The following is a 21973-nucleotide window of genomic DNA, read 5'->3' on the forward strand; positions in this document are numbered from 1 at the left end:
CATATTTAGAGATCTCTTGAACCAAATATATTAATTTTCCCTTACCCAACCCTCGCCTGATCTCAGGCAGCACGTGCGCTGTCATTCTCTTCAATGTTGCCGTACTTCCGTAACACTCACTGAAAGTGAACAAAATTCAGCATTTAAAAAAGAACAATAAATGGAAGATGAAAGAAAGGAATAACAGAGGGATGTGGCAACATTGATTTTTAGGTAACAGGGGTCATAAATCTCTAACAAATGTTGCCAAGAATACAAGGAGAGTTTTGAGGGCTTTCCAGATTCCACAAAAAAAGAATCTCTATCCATGTCTGCTAGTATACACTCTTGGACCCAATGGCACGTGTTAATAGCCCATTTGGGACGTAGGGCAAGCCTCCTGTTCCTATAGGGCCCGGAGATGGAGACAATTGAACATTCGCTGGCTTATATCCCTTTGTTTTATACTTATTGTATGTTACTGTATCCTGTAAACGCCTATTATTGTAAGCTGTAATTTTATTAAAATGATGATGTAAACGTAGGCATGAAATGTTTCAAGAAGATTAGTGAATAGTGACACAAATATAAGGTGATATACTCATATATAGTAAATTTTTGATACATTTTTTTATATTTCGAACATCTGATTTTCATATTTTCTTATTTTTTTTTTCTTCTTTATACTTTGCCTCTCTTTACTCATTAACCATACTATATATTGTTATCTTGCTAGTGTAATAATAAAGATCTTGATGATTGTATACTTATTCAGCATGAATTTCACCTTAATGGAGGGCATGGTTCTCATACATTATTAAAAAAAAAAAAAAAAAAAAAACTTTCCGTTAATTTTCTCGAAAACTACGCATGAATATTTACATTCACCGAACATCATTTTATTCATTTATTCAGTTCAATGGAATCTATCGGTGGATAAATGTCATTGTTTTGAACATTTTTTCGTTATATGTTAATGATCGTAATCTAGTACTTATTTCTGCAAGTTACCGCCCTGTATTTACATCTGCACGGTAGTAGCATCTATTTCTAATCACTAAAATACTTATAACTTCCTCACTAATTTTGCATTTTCTCTTCACTTCCACGCCAAAGTATTGAAATTTATTTATTTTCTCTACATTAATTTATTGACAATTATACGTCTCTAGAATTACTCCCTCCATTTGTCGTTATGTATTTCATTTTATCTACATTGACTTCAAAAGTGATTTCTTTACATGCTATCAAAAAGATACTAGCGTTTCTTGCACTGACTTCATATCATCTTTTAGTAAGTACATCAGCAAAACTGGTAAATGCTTGGGACTCTCCAGTGCTAGTGCCCTGTTGCTATAATTAATTTTCCTAACCATGTGCTCTAACAACGAAATTAAAAAAAAAAAGGGAAAAACATCCGCTTGCTTTAACCATTATGAGTAAATAAATAAATAAGACTCTCCCTCTATTTGTAATGTACATTTTGTACTAGTTAGGATGCTTTAGCAACCACAGAATTATCTTCGAAGTTCAGAATTTTTCCAGGATATTCTGTAGCCTCACTTTTTAAAATTATTTACTTTTTATTAATCATCAAACTGTAATCCACTGTACGAGCGGGGATGGCGTTACAGTGAGTGATAAGTAAAATGTAATGTCAATAAAAGGGTAAACAGCACGGATAACAAGGTAAATGCTTAAGTAGTAAAATGATGAATGGATTTTATGAGAGGTACATGTACTTAGTTTATTTGATTTGGTATACAATAACAATTAGATAAAATTCACGTACTTTTGCACTTTTTTAATTTTTAGAGTTATTATTTTTCGAGTTTTTAGAATAACTTTACCGGATTTCGTTTCTTCTACCAAAAAGGCGACTTACCGTTTTAAGAATGTTAGAAAGAAAAATGCTGTTATTAACGACTCGAAAATATATTTTGCGTATTACTTACTAACACTAACGCTAAATTTAAAACCTCTAAATTATCAAAATTAATTCACGAATTAAAAAAAAAAAAAAAAGAAAAGAAAAAGATAATAGCAGCTGGTGTTTGAAATCTGGTGAAAGGGATTCTTCTACAATTATGGATACGGATAATTATTCAATATTGCAGGATAAAATTCATAGTACAGATTATGTAAAATCCTACAAATTCTTTAATCAATATCATACGCAAAACCAATACACTAATTGAAGAAGCGTGGTTGGTTGATGAAACTTCAATTAAGCATCTCCGTCCTAGGCTGCCTATAGATTATCTGAATAGAGACTCTGTTCTATTAAGACTGAAAATTTCTGGTAAATGTCATCAGACTTACAGAATCGCTAAATAGTGGTAAATTACATTACTTTGACACAGTTAATTTTAAACTCATCATAATTTATAATACGAGCTAAAAAGAGAATTTTGTTCGTTAGTAAATGCCAATACTAGCTTTAATTGACATAATGGACACATTTAAGTTTATATCATTAAGGTTCCCTATAACTTGTCCCCAACAATGGTTGCTAAAAATAAATGTGACGACTAATGGTTGCTAAAAACAAAGTAACGATTTTGGGATTTACAAAATCTCAAAAATATATACTTATGTTTACTTACTAATTTCTAATTCTAATTTGAAGATAAATATTACAAACACATTAAAGGTTTGGCGATTTGCAGTTCCCTTTCTTCGTTACTTGCTAACGTAGTGATGAATTGCTTTAAAAAAATGCTATTACTGTAGGAATAGGGTAAAGATTGTAAAGTTATGTATTAACGAGGAAAAATCATCGAATTTTCGAGTTACTTGGGACTCTTATCTTGGGTAGTTACGAAGGACTGAAGTTAAATATACGAAGTTAAAAGTACAGGAAAGTTTACCAGTTACTAATAACTTACAAGTAATCAGTAAATGGAAAATTCGCATTTACCACTGACAAGTAAGGGACCATATGATTGTCGCGCAAATCAGATACAGACATACGCCATCTGATTGAGCATGAAAAGATATGGAGAACACAGAAATTTAAAGTGCTAAGGCCCATAGGGAGCGGAGTGAGGAGGTTTGGGTACAAAACCTCGCGGACCAAAACCTCGCCTCCCAAAATCTCGCCAGACCGAAACCTCGCCTGGCCAAAATCTCGCCGCCCAAAATCTCGCCAGGCCAAAACCTCGCCGCCCAAAACGTCGCGACCCAAAATCTCGCCGGGCCAAAACCTCGCGCTCTAAAATATCGCCATACCCAAAATCTCGCCTGACCAAAATGTGAATGTTTCAACAGATGATAAGGATGACGGTATAAAAGACGCTGTTGCAGAAGAAGTATCACGGGTATTTGACCAAGTCCCGCGATACCATATGAAAATTCTATTTCTGTATTAGAGGATTTCAATGTGAAGGTAGGGCGACATGATATTTTTAAACTGGTTATAGAGAAAGAAAGTCTGCATAAGGAAAGTAATGACAACTAACGAGGTTAGTTTCGTGAACTTTGGAACATCCAAAAACTTAAAATTTTAACAAAAATCTAATAATATTTATGAAAGTATGAAATAATATATGAGTTTTTACGACGTCCCTTGATTATGTCCTATAGGTTAAAGGAGACGTAGATGACCAGGATGAAGGAAATGATCGAATAAAGAAAGTGGGAGGAAACGGGAATAACCCGAGAAAGCCCACGCACACGATGTTTTGTATATTCTTCTTCTTCTTCTTCTTATTATTATTATTTGTAATGTGGAATTCCATATTAAGAAACACATTGGGTAAATTTTAAAGAAAAGTTTCATTCGCGGCGAGGTTTTGGCCCGGCGAGATTTTGGGTGGCGAGGTTTTGGCCCGGCGAGATTTTGGGCGGCGAGGTTTTGGCCCGGCGAGGTTTTGACCACGCGAGGTTTTGGCCTGGCGAGATTTTGTCCCGCGAGGTTTTGGGCGGCGAGGTTTTGGCCACGCGAGGTTTTGGCCCGGCGAGATTTTGTCCCGCGAGGTTTTGGCCGGCGATGTTTCGGCCGCGAGATTTTGTCCGTATCCCGAGTGAGGAAAGAGGAAACATTGAATGTCGGCAAAATTGAAGAAAGTCAGGAATGACGGGAAAAGTTAATTTCTTGCAAACAGGGAAATAAAGTCAACCAAAAGAATGAAACTAAACATAACAAGGGCATAAAGACGAAGAAAGATCATAATCAGGGTTGCCATCCGGACCGCAGTGTTGCCATCGCTGCATAACATTGATATGGAAGATATAGCACAGTATAGCAATTCATGCACAAGGAAAAATATTAGTAACACAAAAGACAATTGAAAAGATTCTGTACACGTGCGTAAAAAGGTTTAACGATAGTCGTGAGTGAATAATGTACATGAGGGAGGACAAATATAGACATGAAAGTGAATGGGGTACACATGATAACACAGAAACGAAAGTGTTTGGGAGCATCGTTCCATGATGATGATGATGGTCGCTGATTTCCCCAATGTGAAAGCATATGCAAGAAGATCAGCGACTATGACGAAACTGGATTTGCAAATCTTCCTGGAAGAAGTTTTGTGGCCCGATTTTCAGGGTAAGGATCGTGTTTTGCTTTTCGTTGACTCCTGGGCTCCAAACAAGGATGACACTCTTTACAACATGACAGTTCCTGACGGTGTTCAGTTCTACAAAAAGCTAATTCCTCCGAAATGTACAGGCCTTATACACCCTGCTGATGTGTTCTTCTTTCGTCCATTCTAAAACATGATGAAGTTCATCACAGATACGTTACTGTTCATTAGTATTAATGTGTGGCAACGTGAGAACTTTCTCCGCCTTCAGTCATTTGTTCATTACCAGTTTTCCTCTAGGCGATTTCAAAAGATGATACGTTTTGCGTTTTTCAAATGTGGCTACTCCAATGAACATCCTGGACAGTTTGTTTGGGAGCATTCAATTTTCAGGGTAAGGATCGTGTTTTGCTTTTCGTTGACTCCTGGGCTCCAAACAAGGATGACACTCTTTACAACATGACAGTTCCTGACGGTGTTCAGTTCTACAAAAAGCTAATTCCTCCGAAATGTACAGGCCTTATACACCCTGCTGATGTGTTCTTCTTTCGTCCATTCTAAAACATGATGAAGTTCATCACAGATACGTTACTGTTCATTAGTATTAATGTGTGGCAACGTGAGAACTTTCTCCGCCTTCAGTCATTTGTTCATTACCAGTTTTCCTCTAGGCGATTTCAAAAGATGATACGTTTTGCGTTTTTCAAATGTGGCTACTCCAATGAACATCCTGGACAGTTTGAAATACCTTCCGCATATTGCTTTGAAAAAGGACTCACAGAGGAATGCTGCAGAGACGCGTGTGACCAGCTTGCTTTCATTCGCTGTGCTCACTGCGAGAAATGTTTGTGTGTTGACCACACATTCATTCGTGATCTTCACGTCAACTGCAATTAAACTACAAATGGTGCGTACTGTTCTCTATTTTCCTCCATTTGTATTCACGCGGGTATAATATCCACTCACGACTACGTTAAACCTTTTTACGCACGTGTACAGAGTCTTTTCAATTGTCTTTTGTGTTACTAATATTTTTCCTTGTGCATGAATTGCTATACTGTGCTATATCTTTCATATCAATGTTTTGCAGTGTTGGCAACACTGCGGTCCGGATGGCAACCCTGATTATGATCTTTCTTCGTCTTGATGTCCTTGTTATGTTTAGTTTCGTTCTTTTGGTTGACTTTCTTTCCCTGTTTGCAAGAAATTAACTTTTCCCGTCATTCCTGACTTTCTTCAATTTTGCCGACATTCAATGTTTCCTCTTTCCTCGCTCTGCTCCCTATGGGCCTTAGCACCTTAAATTTCTGTGTTCTCCATATCTTTTCATGCTCAATCAGATGGCGTATGTCTGTATCTGATTTGCGCGACAACCATATGGTCCCTTACTTGTGAGCTGGATCATTATTTATTCGTAGATTGGAGACAGTTTCGACATCCTACTATTGTCTTAATCTTATTGAGATGCAAGTTTTCGAAATAATAATAACAATAATAATTTTTTTCTTTACGGATTTCTTGCCTGGAATATTTTGGATCTTTTTAAACGTTCCAATATTAACGAACAAGTTAAATACATTACACCTTTCACTTTCGATTCAATATGAAATATATATGAATTTATTTATTTATCTATCTATCTATGAATTTATTTATTTATCTATCTATCTATGAATTTATTTATTTATCTATCTATCTATCTATCTATCTATCTATCTATCTATCTATCTATCTATCTATATATATATATATATATATATATATATATATATATATATATATATATATATATATATATATATATATATATATATATACACACAGTGGCCCCAAAAGTAGGTATACACCCCTGCATTGATCAAGTATAACATTCTAGTTTATGGGTTTATTTTCATTAGCTCTTCCGAGCTTAAGACGTAAGTAAAAACACATTAAGAACAGATAATGAAGAAACTAAGTCTACCTGATGGATAACAATAAGAAATGAAATAAAATGCAGTACTGTACTGTATACCTACTTTTGGGAGACCCTGTATATATATATATATATATATCTTATTTTGAATCGGAAGTGAAAGATGTAATGTATTTAACTTGTTCATTAATATATATATTCAATTACTGTATTTAAAAAAGTCAAGAATCGATGAAAATGCGCTATTCGAATTCGATTGGCTGCAGTTGGTTTTCTAGTTCCAACAAATTATTATTTGTAGAATTATTAAGAGTAACGTTGGACAACGAAAATATTTTAGTGAAGCGGTTAATAGTGTTAGCAAATATCTAATGTCATTACAAATCCCAATTGGTGCAAAGTAAATGTTTTGTGTTTCCCTCCTTAATAAAGTTCTTTTTGAATATATTTTCTGTCCACTTGCAACAACTGTTTGTGATCCTGTTAAATCTGATCAAGTCTAACACATATATAAATTCTTCACTTGTAATATTCAGTAAATTTCTAGAAACAGAGTATGAAAAAGTTCAGAAAACAAGTCTTAGAAAGGTTTAAGATAGATCACACACTAACCACAAATACATCTCCCGACAAGTGAACTTTTTTCCTTTATTGCCAAGTTTAACATACAACCAAAGAAAATATTAAATATACAGAATTTCAAAGCCTCTCCCTTAGAGGTATTTAAAAGTTGCTTAATGGTCATGAAAAATATTTTGTAGACGACACAATTCACTCTAGCATCTACGAAGCAGTTTGCGAATGTGACAATATAAATATTGACATATCAGAAAGGGAAAAGTGCATCAAAATGATGGAACACATCAGAGGGTGGGTTATATCTTTCGGAGTTCTTTAACCATTTAAACGCTTCACAAAATACAATTAAAGAGGTTAAAAATTTTACAGAAAAGTCTCTGCAATTATTGAAAAGATGTTCTTGAGTCATATTATATTAATAAGAAAAATAAATAAAGAAATAAAATTCAAAGTTAAATTTAGATAAGAGGAATCTACACAAACAAAAGCATAAAGAATTTTATTTAAAAAACACGGTAATGCATAATAGTTTTTTTTTAATTTATTTTTTATTTCCATCGAAATGTATATAACAGTTAATAATCACAAAATAACTAAATTGTTTCACGGTATGCAGCATTGAATGTGGCAACACTATCTTTATAAATACTTTTTGAATACCGCAAAAACCAAATCTGACAGATTTAATGAAGTTTTTACGTAAATGTATAGAACGAAATCTTTATGGATAACTCATATCTTATATATATATTCCTCCTCCACAGTTTTGAATGCTAGATTAAGAGGGCAAGGCTGCAGGGCGAATTTGTTAATTACTTCATATACAAAAAATCTATTTCCTCGTGTTTACTCGTTCATGGTGAACACTGCGGAAACATAGGCTATTCAGTCGTTCATTGTCCATAGTTGATCGGAACCAAAAATTTACATGACGGAGACTGTTAAATGATTGTTCTAGATGTACGCCGTAGCAAGAAATGTTAATCCGATCAAGACTGCTGGATACACTATAGGGTAGAATGTAGAGAAGTTGCCCAGGAAATGTATGTGTATTTTATAATTTCTAACGTCTTTGGTTTTCCACTACAGCATTGTTTTCGTACAATATTTGGCCCTCTGTCTATATGCAACTACTACATGGTTGATTTTCTAAATTTTTGATCACTTTTATTTTCACCAAAATTTTCACCTTAGATTTTCACCAAGTTATTCACCAAAATTTCAAGCGTGACGATTTTTTAAGGAAGAGCTTAATTGCAGAACAGGATATTACGGAAATGAACAATAATAACCCAGCCTGTATTGGTTCGACACAAAAATAGAATCCAGTGGTAATATTTTGATTCTGTTGCGATGAAACTTCTGGTTCCCTAAACCATAGAATTAGTTAAGAAGCCGCGTTTAAACTAAAGCAAGGGTCAGTAAGACAAAACCTTAATCACAATCATATATAGTTTTGGAGTGTAAAGGGGCGTTATCTACTCAGAAACTGGAAATTTTGATTTTGAACCTCAGAGTAATATGAGGATTACCAACCAATATTTTAAAGAAGTCTCGGAATAGCTATCATTTCGTTTTTTGAAACTACTAGTCTGCCGGATCAAACTTTTCCTTACACAAATAACTTTCATCTTTACAAACGGTAGCCAAATCTAATAAAGAGTCATGCATTAAAAAAAAAAAAAAAAAAAAAAAAACACCCCAACGAAACTGTGGGTGACCTACAAAGAATATAGCTTACAGCAGTGGTTAGGCATTGTAACACATTGAAAATTAAGAAATATATATTTAAAGACAGAAGAAGGTTTAGAAGCCGAAATAACTTACAAGAAATCCAAACGCGTGGAAAATGGGAGAAAGGTGTTCCGTTTGAACTTGATATATCCCAAATCAATGTTCGCAAAGTACAAAGTGTTCCCAATTTCGAAAAATTAAAAATATGCCAAAAAAAAAAAAAAAAAGTCTCGACCGTAATTTCCCTTGATAAAGACAACCGTTTAGTCTGCTTGTAAATTTCCAAGAACTTTAGTAATAACATCAGAATTTAATACATTGTTGGCTATTACTACTAAGAGGAAACATACTTATTTACATAAAATTTTATAAGTAAAGGCAGAAATGAAAACACCATATCGTTTCTTACGTGTCCCATCAAGAGGTCCAGTTTCTCCGATTCTTTTGATTTTTCCATCCAAAACAGAACAAACAAATTCCTTTCTCGCTAAATTATATAGTGACTGAGTTGGTTTAGGAAATGGCATCTTCACTTCCAATCTGAAATAATAAATAAATGGAAACTATATAAAAGTTTTATGAGAGACGACAGTGAACAGGAATATAGGACTACAAGGGAAATTAAATACGTACAGTGGCGGCTCTTAAGGGAAGTAAAATTCCAATTTTATCGTTGCGAAGGAAGAAAATTTCTAATTCTTATCTACAATAATTTTTAAAGATGTGTCTTCCTTCACGAGTCGCCAGTGAATACAAGACAAAATGGTCTTCACATTAAAACAGTAAGATAGTTATATGGTCCTCTTTTATGTATGTGAAACGTACAATTATTTTCGGATTTCGGGCACCTTAAATTCTGGACACAATCAATAAAACTAGCCACAAAACGGAAGTGACAAAGCCAAAGGTAAAATAAATAAATAAAAATTTTAATTTATACGTTGTATGTTACCACTGTTAAGAAAAAAGAAGTCAGTAGTGAACAGAATATTTCATATGACCGCCAAACTCACATATAAGTGAAGAAGTCAAAAGAGGACTATTTGAAAGATAGATATATATCTTCCTATACAGTCTAAACGACTTGTAGTATTATCCTACGAATTATATTTGAATTATACTAAATTTTTGCTTCTTCTTGTGTCATTTTCGTTTTGCTTTTACTTTTTCTGAGATGTAGAATTTACCTTGCTGAAAGTAATTCTTGTTTTGTATGAATAGAAAACTACTATAAAGATGTTTTACTTAATCTGCCTATTTCCTTTGTTAACAGATTACTTTTCAGTGCCCTAATGCTCGTACTTATCACTAAGAAAGAGTAACAGTTTGGATGGGTGATTATCATAGTAACTAATTACTAACCAAAACACACCAAAAGTCTAACCGTTTACTAGCTATAAGCTCGAAGGAAGGTGCTAAAAATGGTGAGTTCGGGCGAAGTTTTTGGTCACATGACCAATTACCAAGGTGGTTACTATTTTGGACCCAAGTCTATTTTTAAATGGGAATTGGGGCTTATCGGTTGAAGCTAGCAAAGCTCAGACCACTTGAGTGTTCACCACGTTCTTCCAATGTCAAATCATTGGACTTCTACTTGGGATCACTTAAAGATAAGGTTTTATGCTGTGAAAATCCGGGTTGTTTGTCACTTATGACAGGGCATTCAGGAGGTGTGTGACAACATTTGACCCGATGTTCTTCTTCGGGTGCATGTGAACTTGAAAATGCGTACAGAACTCACATTTACTCATGATGGAGGACATTTCTTCAGAAATTACCGATTATCAATTATATCGTTGCCTTTAGATGAAATTTGATGCGGCCACACTTGGATTTAAAATGGAGATTAACATGGTCATTAGAGCAAAAAATCTGCCTCTAGCCGAATGGCCATTTCAATGTTGTCTACTCCATATTTGCATATATCATCAACTTATAGAATTTGTTCCAAATTTTCTAAGCAATTTATTTGTAGTCATTATACTCATGATTAACTACTCTTAACCTCTACTGCCAACCAATAAAAGGTTTTCCACAACTAGAACTATAATACAAGTCAAAGGACAATTAGACGTATTGTGTAGGTGTAATTTAATTTAGAGCTGCCAATCAAGATATATAATGTTATTACAAATTACCTCCGCAATAACAAACTTGAACAAATCTCGGTTAACAACGCTCAGAGACGTGAAAGTTGTATCAATGAAAACGGAAACTAAAAAAAGGCTGTTAATGAAGACAGGAAGGGCGTTTTATGTGATGCATTTTTACGTCTCCCAGTCTGTTATTACTATGCAACGTAATTTTAGAATGAAAATTTGCTGAAGATGCATCCAGTAGGCACAATATCTGTAAGTTTTATTCCGAATTTAAAGATAATGGATGCGTCTCTAAGCAAAAGTCAACCGGTCATCCACTCGTAAGCGAGTCAACTATGGAAAGTGTGAAGAGAGTTTCGTGCAAAGTCCACAGAAATCCATCAACGCAGCCGGCAGAGAATTAGACATCCTGCAACCAACATGTGAAAGATTTTACGCAGAGGTTTGCGGTTCTATCCTTACCACTTGCATTTGCTGTAGGCTCTGAAAGTGGACGACAAACGCAAGAGATAATCTTTCTGCAAGGACTTGCAAATTGAAATGGAAACTGATGATTTCACAAAATTATTTGTGTTCAGTGATTAAGTCACCTGTCAGGCGAAGTATACAAACATAATGTCAGGATCTAGGATCTGGAAAATCATAGATAATATGTGAAGCATGTACCCGACTCCTGCAAGCGGATTTTTTTGTGCTATCAGACATTAAAATGTTTAGGGTCCTTTCTTTTTCGATGAGGACACAAAAACGGGGACTTCGTACCTCCAAATGCTTAGGCCATAACTTTTCTACAATTCGAACAGGATATCCTTGATTTCATTTATCATGATGGAGCACTGCTCCATTTCCACTCAGATGTCAGACGTGAGTGAATAGGCTAACAAACAGATGGATTAAGCATGCTGATAGAAAGGGTAGTAATCGTGTGTGTTGGCCTCCACGTTCTACCGACCTTGGACCCGATGACTTTCCGGTACGTGACGTTTGGGCGCCGCCGTTGGGGCGCGGACGTTTGGGCCCCGCCGTTTGGGCACTGGACGTTTGGGCGCGAAGCCATTTGGGCGCCAGACGTTTGGGCGCGAGTTAAAAAGTCGTTATGTTAGGCGCTGAGTACAAAGTTCGAATCAAGATATCACAAGGTGTCTACTGTAGTGGAAGTCCTTGAATTATACTGGATTTTGTTTTACATACTAGAAATACTGGAATTTCAAAATTATAAAAACTGAATTAACAATTAAATTTTGTAAATTTAAGTTTCAACGAAAGTTAAGTGTGCTTTTTATTTGATAACTTTTCAAGCCAAATGTAAGTCGACCAGACTACATATGATTGACTGCATTACATACATAGTGAGCCTATTCCATTAAAAAACTTAAAGCAGGCCTTCTACTGTAGTTACGCAATAAGTGTGAATGTCAAACACATTTCTAGTGGCTAAATGACCAATATATGTACACTTAACTATTATTTTTCACTTTGAAATCGTTGTTTTTTTTTTCTTTCGCCACTTTCTTTAATGCAGATTAAATGCTTACAATGGGACGAAAAAAATGTGTGTTAAGTTTTGATTTTTATATTGGAATGTTAATAAAAAAAAGTGATACCAGAAATACGGCATACTACAGTTCCTAAACTCAATATGTTAGACATCCTGTATGCAAAATATCTTTCCCTCAACTCGATTAGGATATAGGATTTTTAGATTTCTGGGCTCTCGGCATCTAAGGCCATTTAGCCCGTCACGTTTGAGGGAGCACACTATCCGGGGAAAGGGAAGGAAGAAAGGATTGGGGAAGGAAGGAAGCGGCCTGGACCTATAAATTAGGTACCACCCCGGCATTTGCCTGATGTGAATGAAGAAAACCCAGGAAAACCTCATTCAGGGTGGCTGGCCTGAAAGAGCGTGTTACACTTTTTCGACCGAGTGCCCCCACCGGGAATCGAACCCGGGACCGATCGCACCGAAGGCGAGAGTGTTAGCGACTACGCTGCAATCTTTTATTGGTAGTTCTTTATTGGACTTAAGGAAGAGTAGAGTTTGGCAAACGTAATACGAAAGAAAACAAATTTTAATATTCATAAATATGTAATTATTAACTTTCTTTAAAAAAAATACAAAAATTAAATCAATATGTTTTAATTAACATTAAGAAAATTAACAGTTCGTCTGATTCCTTTATTTCCTAGCTTTCTTATATAATACAAAAATTAGATCAGAAGTACAAGAATCGTGAACAAGCGAAAAATCAATCCGTGACGAGGTTAGGCAACAAATGCCACAAACGCATTAAACTATTGAATTTAGATGAATAAATAAGATAGAGATAGAAAATATACAGATAAATGAGGTGAGATAAAGATAGAAGTGTAGGAAATGTATATATCTTGATTGGCGCTTAGTTTTCAGTGCCTAGCTTACTTTATATGTCGTAAATTGTGATTTTTACTATGTACCTCGCGCCCAAACGTCTGGCGCCTAAACGGCTTTGCGCCCAAACGTCCGGCGCCCAAACGGCAGCGCCAAAACATCCGCGCCCAAATGGCGGCGCCCAAACGTCCTGTCCCGTGACTTTCTCTGTGATCAAGCAATATGTTTATCAGCTATCTTTACCAACCACCAACCAGGATCTTCGAGTTTGTATCACAGAGGCCATTGCGTTAGTAGATTGTCCAATGTTACAATCTGTATGGCAAGAAATGGACAACAGGCTAGATGTGCATCGCATGTCTGCTCGGGTTTATTCGAAAGAAAACATTCCTGGCACCAGCGACAACAACTTTATGTTGAACGACGTTACACCTTTGCAAAACACACGATATGGAGCTTGAATGCAGTAAGGGAGCGATGGGACTTCTTTTTCGCTGGAAAACGCAGGGTTTATAATAATGTAAAATTACTTGAAGATGCGCAGAAGGGAGGGAACAGACTGTTCCATCAAGAAATCGCTACTGATAATCAAAGAAGTTGGAGGAAACGTGAGAACACCAAGAAAACTCACGCACATGATATTCATTCACCACAATGACGGCGCGACCTAGGATCGAACTAAGTATTCCTGGTACAAAAGTTGAGTACTCTACCACTGAACCATCGCGGCCCCTGGAAATTATTTTGTTGTTAGGTAAGGAGCAGAACAATAGAAACATGGGTGATATTGCTGATGTTTTCAAATTTCAGCGAAAGCTTGAAGATTGCAGTTCAGATGTGGAAGAAAAAGTAGAGACCATGTTTCGAATGTGTTTTTATATTCATTATTTTTGAATGGAAACAATGATTACATGAAAAATGATAATGTTGAATGAGTTTATGAAATACCGTGCCAGGTTTAGTGAATGCTTTTTTTTTTTTTTAGTTTATCGTCCCTTGTATACGCACTGAGGTTAGGGAAGATAGTGATGATGAGGTGGATGATAACGGCTGAATGATGAGAGAGGGAAGAAACGCGAGAACCTAGAGAAAACCCACATACAGAGTCCACTACAAAGTTTACTTAACCTGGATCAAACCACGGACCTCTCGCGCAATAGGTGAGCATTATACCATTGAACCACCGTGGTTTCACACTACTAAAAAACGAAATCTTTACTTTTACGTCCCATGGTTTTGCTGCATAGGCTAAAGGAAAGAGATGATGAGAAAAAATGAAATGGTGGAATGAAAAAAAGTGGACTAACCCCGGAAAACCCACGTCTAAAATTTTACACTAGCAATCTCCACTTCTAAACATAAAATACAGCTTCCTTATTCTATGCAGAAATACTTCACAGACAGAAATTAGTATTTAACACAGTTCACTTTCATTTTCACTCACTCATTTTATCCATAAATTACAATTGATATGACAACTTATTGCAAATCTGCACTGAGATGTGAATCTATAACTTGACCAAGAATCCGAAGAACATACGCTACCGATGTAAATCGAAGCAGGGTCTCCCGCGCCGAAGCAATTTTTCATGTGAAATATATATGTCCAACTTTGGAGCCCCCAAACTAATTTCTAGGTGCTCACCTGGCACGAATAATCGATTGCATCAAAAATACAAATATGTAGTAACTTCTGTTGGTAACTCTATTCTTAATCTGCACCAAACGGCTCCTCGAGCAAAGATACACAGTGTTAAGTCGCTAATTAAATAAGATGGATTAAGCGATTTAACTTAAGCCAGCAGGAACAGTCCCATTGACGTTGCTAGTGGAGGGTGGGCGTCTCCTCCAGATATGTTGTGTTCTATGGTAATCAAATAATACAAAAGTGCTATTTTCGGTATACGAAAAATAGCTGCCTATCCGATGGTCTCGTGGCTAGCGCGTTCGACTTTAGTGCACGTGGTCCTGAGTTATGGGGTCATTTGCCTCCTTGATTTTCAGGAACGCACGTTTTTCAGTAAATTGTATACTAATAAAAAACGTGAAACTCCTATATCTGAGAACAATATTGTCTTCCCGCGTTTCTGGTAAAATCTGAAATAACTACTCCTCTGGGTTCGATTCCCAGTGAGAGCATAAAACGTACTTTGGTAATATTAGCCTTTTTTTTTAGCCTAAAGGGCATAAGAGTGGGATGTTAAACGAAAATTTTATTCTATTTCACCACATGTCAATTGCTTCCTAAAAATTCCTTTGACTCACCGCTTTTTGGCCCTTCCATGATAACGATAGCATCGTTATTGATCAGGATACTTAAAGAAAACAAATGTAGTATATATATATATATATATATATATATATATATATATATATATATATATATATATTTCGATGTATTCTGAATTTGAATTTTTGGTCTATTTTATTAAAACTAAATTACGTGCTATCCAACTATACGGAAACAAACATGAATTGATGTTATATGTAGTTCTTTCATTAGGAAACTCATTGCTGGTAGGTACCTTGTCAATTATTTATAGTGGGTGAAATTGCATTTCCGGTACAGATTCACTTCAGGAGGACTTGAGCGTTATGGATATAAACATATCATGAAAACGACACAGCAGAAAAAATACCAATCAACTTGTAACAGGTGCCCACTAAAACGCACAAATTGGAATAACTCGAATAAGGGTGGGTGGAAGCTGGTGGGCCCAAGCGGTAAATCAGGGGTGCAGTCTTAGGTACTAGGCGCGTCAGCAATGGTGAGCATGCACGTGAAAGAAATACTGGTAATACACTGAGTTGCTATGCTATTACTGTCGAATAGCTTGCGGATGTTTCTAAGGTTACGGATCATGACTTAACACACTCCATTGGTTCACACATTTAGTTCATCATGGTTTATTTAACTATTATGTGCTTACAAGCGTATGCTTTGAATTTTAAAATAAATAGAGATGTCAAAGGTAAGATCCTCACATATTTTGATTACTTACATATACTTCTTTTTATATATTAGATATTTCCTTTGTAAATTTTAAGAGTCTTGTTTCTGCAAATTGGAATACCAATCTAAATTATTATTAGGCTATTATTTGATGTCTACTATTATTCACTGTATAGGCCTATAAGAAAGAACCGTGCAATAGTAGTAGTAGGAACGGGTTAGAAGCCCCGCAGGGGTTGGTTGGGGGCTAATGTTTAGCAGAAGTGATCCAGCAATTGTAAATTAAAAAATGTAGCAATTTCGGTCATTTCTATTCACACTAGGTTAGATTATGTTACATTATGTTAGTGTAGGCATAATTTTACAAAAATGATAGAATTTCGCTTATTTATACTAATATTAGGTTAGTTCAGATTAGCTTATGTTTGATTACATTATGTTAGATCTAAGTACTTGCATCATTCATTTCTCCTGTAAATTTTGTTTTTTATGTGCTTCTGGACCTTCTGCTAAAACTAACCCTGGCTGGGTTCTATTGTCGACAAAAGGGGCAAATTAAAGACGCACAAATTTTTCTGTACATTTTACAATCTGTGGATCCGTATAGTAAAACTGCACCAAAAGAACAACATACCTACAGAAATAAATCTCTACATAAGAGGATGTGTAAGAAACTAATCTTACTCAACTCTTTTATATTACATAGGTATATTATCTACAGCTGCAGTTCAAACTCTGTGATCGCACATTTCCAGAATTGTGACATCATTGCATAGATTAAGAAACTATTTCTTTATGGAACTAAGTCCTTAATCTATGCACTGTTGCGAACTCTCATTCGTCAAATGCCGCTAAATTCTGCTCCGAAAATCGCTGCTTTAGAAAATTACAATCTTCTTTAATTTATTGGAAATTTAATGCTCTACAAGAAAGATTCAATAACAATTTTGTGTATCTTGCACAGTTTTAGCATAGAAAACAAATTGTGAAGGAGAAAATGGCCAAAATAGTTTTTTTTTTTTTTTTTTTTTTTTTAAGATAGCGGCGATTTTACAGGCTTCCAACCATTGACATCAATTGAACCTTCCAGTATTGTTTCTTATGTTATTCTGAACGTGTGTACCAAAATCAGCTTGCTCCGAATTTGTTCCACTGATCGCCTGTTTTTTAGTTTAACTTGCCTAGGCTATTTAAATAAAAACTTTCGTAAGATATTTCTTGGTTTCATGATAAACGGGTAGCACCACTGATTTCCCTGATATACCACTCCCTATATTCCTAATCAGTGTTGCCATAGCTCTAACTCTGGAGTGGGCTGAAAAATAGTACCAAATTGAAACAAAAAGGGCTGAATTCATTATTTTATAGTAGTAGTGTAATAAATGGCTCTATAACACGAAACTAAAAGAGGTTTTAGAATATCCGCCCCCATCTTCCAAGAGCCCAAATCGAGAAAGTTCTTTATTTAAAAAAATAGTATTAAAAAACATCCACATAGGAGGACCCCGAACAACCGTGGAAAATCAGCGCTTGGGGCGAGAGTATACGACGGGGTCCCCATACATATATTCCAAGCAATTTTTCCTACCTTTTCCCTTTTTCTCCCGAATTTTACGCCCCTTACTTCGGCGCCCAGGGCCGTCGCCCTACTCGCCACCCCACGGCACAGCCCTGGAAGTAGATGAAACGTTTCTCGCACGTAGGAAGTATATCAGAGGCCGCCAATTAAAAGAGAAAACAGTTATTATCTTCTGTGTGTATTATAAGGAAACCAAACAAGCCTTTTTTTCAAAGTGACCAATAAACCAAAACAGTATTATGGCCATATATGAAAAAATATATATGACGCCCATCTAGCGACATATGTTTTCCGGTATAGTTCGAGTTACGAATTTTCCACAGGAAGTTCATAGCGTTATGCGGTACAAATTCAGAAAATGAATGTTTAACAGCATTTTTTAAGAGTCCAACACATAGCATGTGTAACGTGAGATGTAGGAAAAGTCTTACTGACACTTGAAAAATGTGACTGTTTCTTAAATGGTGCTGAATTGGATAGAATTGTACCAACTTTTTCACAAAAGGGGCTGAAAATGCCAGCGTGGTACCAACGGGGCAATGAATAACAAAAAGGGCTGAATTTGGTACAATTGTACCAAGTGTGGTAACACTGTTCCTAATGGAAATTTAAATCGATTCCACAATGCAACGAAAGTGATTCGGCGACACTACCGGCTAGAGTTGTAACTTACTGCATCGTTTGCTACTGGCAGTAGCTAAGTGTATCATTGACTAAAGCCTGTTATACATCATCATACTTTTCCAACAAATATTGTATCAAACTTTTCTTTAATGGTAATTTGGTCAAATAAGTTGGCTAAAACTTTCGCACCTATTATAAACGATCAAATATAAGGATGAATATACTTGCTTATTTGTTTATATTACTTGATTATATTGTTAGGTTACTTAAACGTATCTGTGTAGTTTTATGGTAGCACCTGCTGGTGTAACCATAATGAATAAGGTTGTAGAAATGAATGGAATGACTATTAACAGTTACTTCTGTCTCATTTCCCTCCTTTATTGCCATTCCCAAATAAATCTTATTTTCATGGTTCCTTTCTTGTTCAGTAAACACGTATGAATCTATATACTACTTATTGGTCCGATACTTACATTTCGTCTAATTCAGTTAATTTTCGAGTAACTTTTTTAACTTTGGGGCACTGATTAAGAATAAATAGTCTGTCATAAAAATGCTAGGCTATTGTTTAGCTTTGGGGGGCCAGGTTTTTAATCGACTCTTTTGTGATATTCTATTCGCATTCGGTTAGGTTAGGTTAATAACATTTAATTGAGACAGTATTGTCGAGCGAGTATAGGCTGGTTAGAGTCTAGCAGGGTACATTGTTTTCTGTCTTCGTTAATGTTGGCCTCCCCATTACTAAGCAATTACGACATGTTAGGCTTTACAGTTAAAATGAGAGAGTACATATTAAAGAGGGTTCTGTGGGATATTAAATTCTGAAGGAAATTTTCAGTGTAGGAAACTACTAATTTATATTTAGAAGTGCGAAATATTACGCACTCTAACCTATGTGATTTTATGCAACATCAAGTGTTTTTCACACTATCCTCATTTTCGCTCTCACCTTCAGCCGCTGATGCCCCTGCCTCTTGCGAACCCAACCTTGCGCTAACTTGTGGGTCCCATGCTGTGCTCCATCTCTGAATCGGTTAAATATCATCCTCGCTTTTAATGGCCACCTATTGTAAGTTGCTTTTTCTGTAGTCTCTATTTAAATGGTATTTGTTCGATGCGTATTTTTACCTTAAGGAACTTCAATACTGCGAAATTAAACTACCGCTAATTTTAGAGTTTTTCTGTAATATCCTCAAAACAAATAAAAATATTCAAAAAGCAGAAACGTAGTGAACTAAACAATATGATTTTGCTTGTGATACCGTTATCACAACTCATCTATCTGCTTTCGATTTGCAACTGTAGATAGATATTACAGTTTTTGCGGGTTTTGTAAATAGCAGCATACCAAAAGCAGATAGGGAATTGTGGCAAAGGTATCAAATGCAGAATCGCATTGTCTAGTTCACTACGTTTCTGCTTTTCGAATATTTTTATTAGTTTTTGAAGATATTACAGAAAAACACTAAAATTAGTGGTAGTTTAATTTCGCTGTAGTGAAGACTCTTAAAGAAAGCCCTCATAAAGTGAATCTGCACTCTTGAATGCAACTCCTACCCTGAGAAACAATTTCTAAGACATTACGAATTAATTTCGTGGAGAAATAACTACATATAATAAGATAGCACATGATCATTCCAGACACATCATATGCAGGCATATTGTCGATCTGTACGCAATAAACTGAGCATGCGCCAAAGTAATAATATGCCAGAACGTCTTAAGAAATCATTTAAATCAAGAAAAGTGAAAGATTTTTTTAATTTCACGGAATTTTCTCAATCTACGCAATTTTGGGAAGACCTGTGGTATTTAGCCCTAATATTCTTTAATTTTATAGGTATATAAAAAACAGATTACTGCTAGTATGCATCAAAAGAATGTCAACTGCTTTCCATCTCCACACTATACTCGATTTTAATGCCACCGCATAGCGATTTTCGTTTGTTTTCTTTGATACAATGTTGGATAGAAATAGAACAAGTTCTAATTTAGAACATTTGTATCAAATGTTGTATCCAACCAAAAAGTTGCATACAACTTGGTATCATACACGTTCAAATCCCACTTTGATGAAATATTTGATACAATATATGATGGAGTATTTGTTCGTCTATAACAGGCTTAATTCTATCAGACTTACGCGCTCTGAATGATTTAATTCGTTCTTGCTTTTAGTAGTTCGTGTGGTGGTAGTCAACTTCCTTGAGTGGCGGCGCCACAGTCTTCACTTACGTAACTTAGTTTCAGCCGTGAGAGTAGCCAAAAAATCTTACAAATATCATTACTCTATGGGTAGCACTCTATTAAGCTTTTCTTATAGCAAAGTCTAATCTTGAAAACAGGGAAGTAGTATTCAAGATAACAAGACTTCCTAGGGATGCATAAAAAAATGAAATGAAATCTATAAGTTTTACGTCCCACGCTTATGCCGGTTAGGCTAAAGGAGACGGTGATGATAAGAGTTGAGTGAAATGGTGGAATGAAGAAAGTGGGAGGAAACGGGAGAACCCCGAGAAAACCACGAGTACGGTGTTTGTCCACCACAAAGTCCACATGGCACGAGCTGGGATGGAATGCGGGACCCCAAACATCGGAGGTGAACGCTCTACCACTGAGCCACCTTCCTAGTGATACAGTGCATACCATTATTCGCAACGCGTAAACTACAATTTTAGTATTTACTAAGCATAATGTAACATAAAGTAAAAAAATGACAACAACGATTATAAACTACTTTATTATTAATAGAACATTATAAAGTAATTTGTAACAGAACCTAAAATACCGGGAGTAGGTGGGCGGCACCTGGCGCACACTACCCTAAAAGTCGCTTTTTTTTTTCAGGACCTCATGAGAGCAAGAACTCAATTTTCCAGTGTCGAAAGATACGTGATGCCACTCATATCGCCCAGGTATGGAAAATCGAACACCCCGAAAACTCGTTTTTCATGACCCCCTTTACTCGTTCCCTTCAGACCCCTTTTTAGGGGTATACTAGTTCTCTTTTATGAGCACTTTATCAAACCCTATTTTAACATAGCAAAAATTACAGAGACTACGAACGCATATTTTAACAGCACTGCTATGTAACCTAGCAAAGACTACTAGAATAATGGGGGGGGGGGTGTTCGTTCTCTTTTATGACCACTTTTTTCAACGCCTATTTTAACATAGCAGAAATTAGGGATGCGCACGAGTCGAGACATGTTTTGAATCACGACTCGACTCGAGTTGAGATTCGAGTCGAGACACACTTTGTAAAATTCGAGACGAGTCGAGACAAACGTATTTCTCGACTCGAATTTTCGAGTCGAGACACGAGTCGAGTCGAGACAGCTCGTAAAAATCTCAACTCGACTCAAAAGTCTCGAAAATGTTTTTATAATTTTTAATATTATTGGTAAAACAGGATAGCCAGCAAACTGCGTCAGGACTAACGTCAGAGTTCAATGCTGGGCCAAGTACGAGTGTGTCTGAACTAGTGTTGTAAAATTTCCGGAAATTTTGGAGCTGTTGGTATAAAACCGTTTTTTTCGATTTCTTTCCGAAAAAATTAGAAACATTGAAAAAATAAAAATGTTTGTATTAGGTTAATTTTACTAGTA

At 35.8% G+C, this 21973-nt stretch overlaps 1 protein-coding gene across 4 annotated transcripts in view; it reads right to left on the reverse strand.

Annotated features, from left to right (window-relative positions):
• Nucleotides 1–17020, reverse strand: part of LOC145665812 (uncharacterized) — a 36817-nt gene extending 19797 nt beyond the window's left edge. The window contains exons 1-2 of one of the 4 annotated variants that reach the window (XM_081732930.1): nt 16849–17020; nt 9149–9279 (exon numbers count right to left, since the gene is read on the reverse strand). In XM_081732930.1, coding sequence (XP_081589056.1) covers nt 9149–9266 — 118 coding nt within the window. In that variant the 5' untranslated portion in view covers nt 9267–9279; nt 16849–17020. Of the gene's footprint in view, nt 1–9148; nt 9280–14650; nt 14784–14851; nt 15090–16793 lie in introns of those variants that run through there. The other 3 variants (XM_081732928.1, XM_081732927.1, XM_081732929.1) reach the window with 3 other exon arrangements.
• Between the last annotated feature and the right edge of the window lie 4953 nt (nt 17021–21973).

The sequence above is a fragment of the Thermobia domestica genome, chromosome 12 (genome assembly GCF_964235325.1).
Source record: "Thermobia domestica chromosome 12, izTheDome1.hap1.1, whole genome shotgun sequence".
Lineage (NCBI taxonomy): Eukaryota > Metazoa > Arthropoda > Insecta > Zygentoma > Lepismatidae > Thermobia > Thermobia domestica.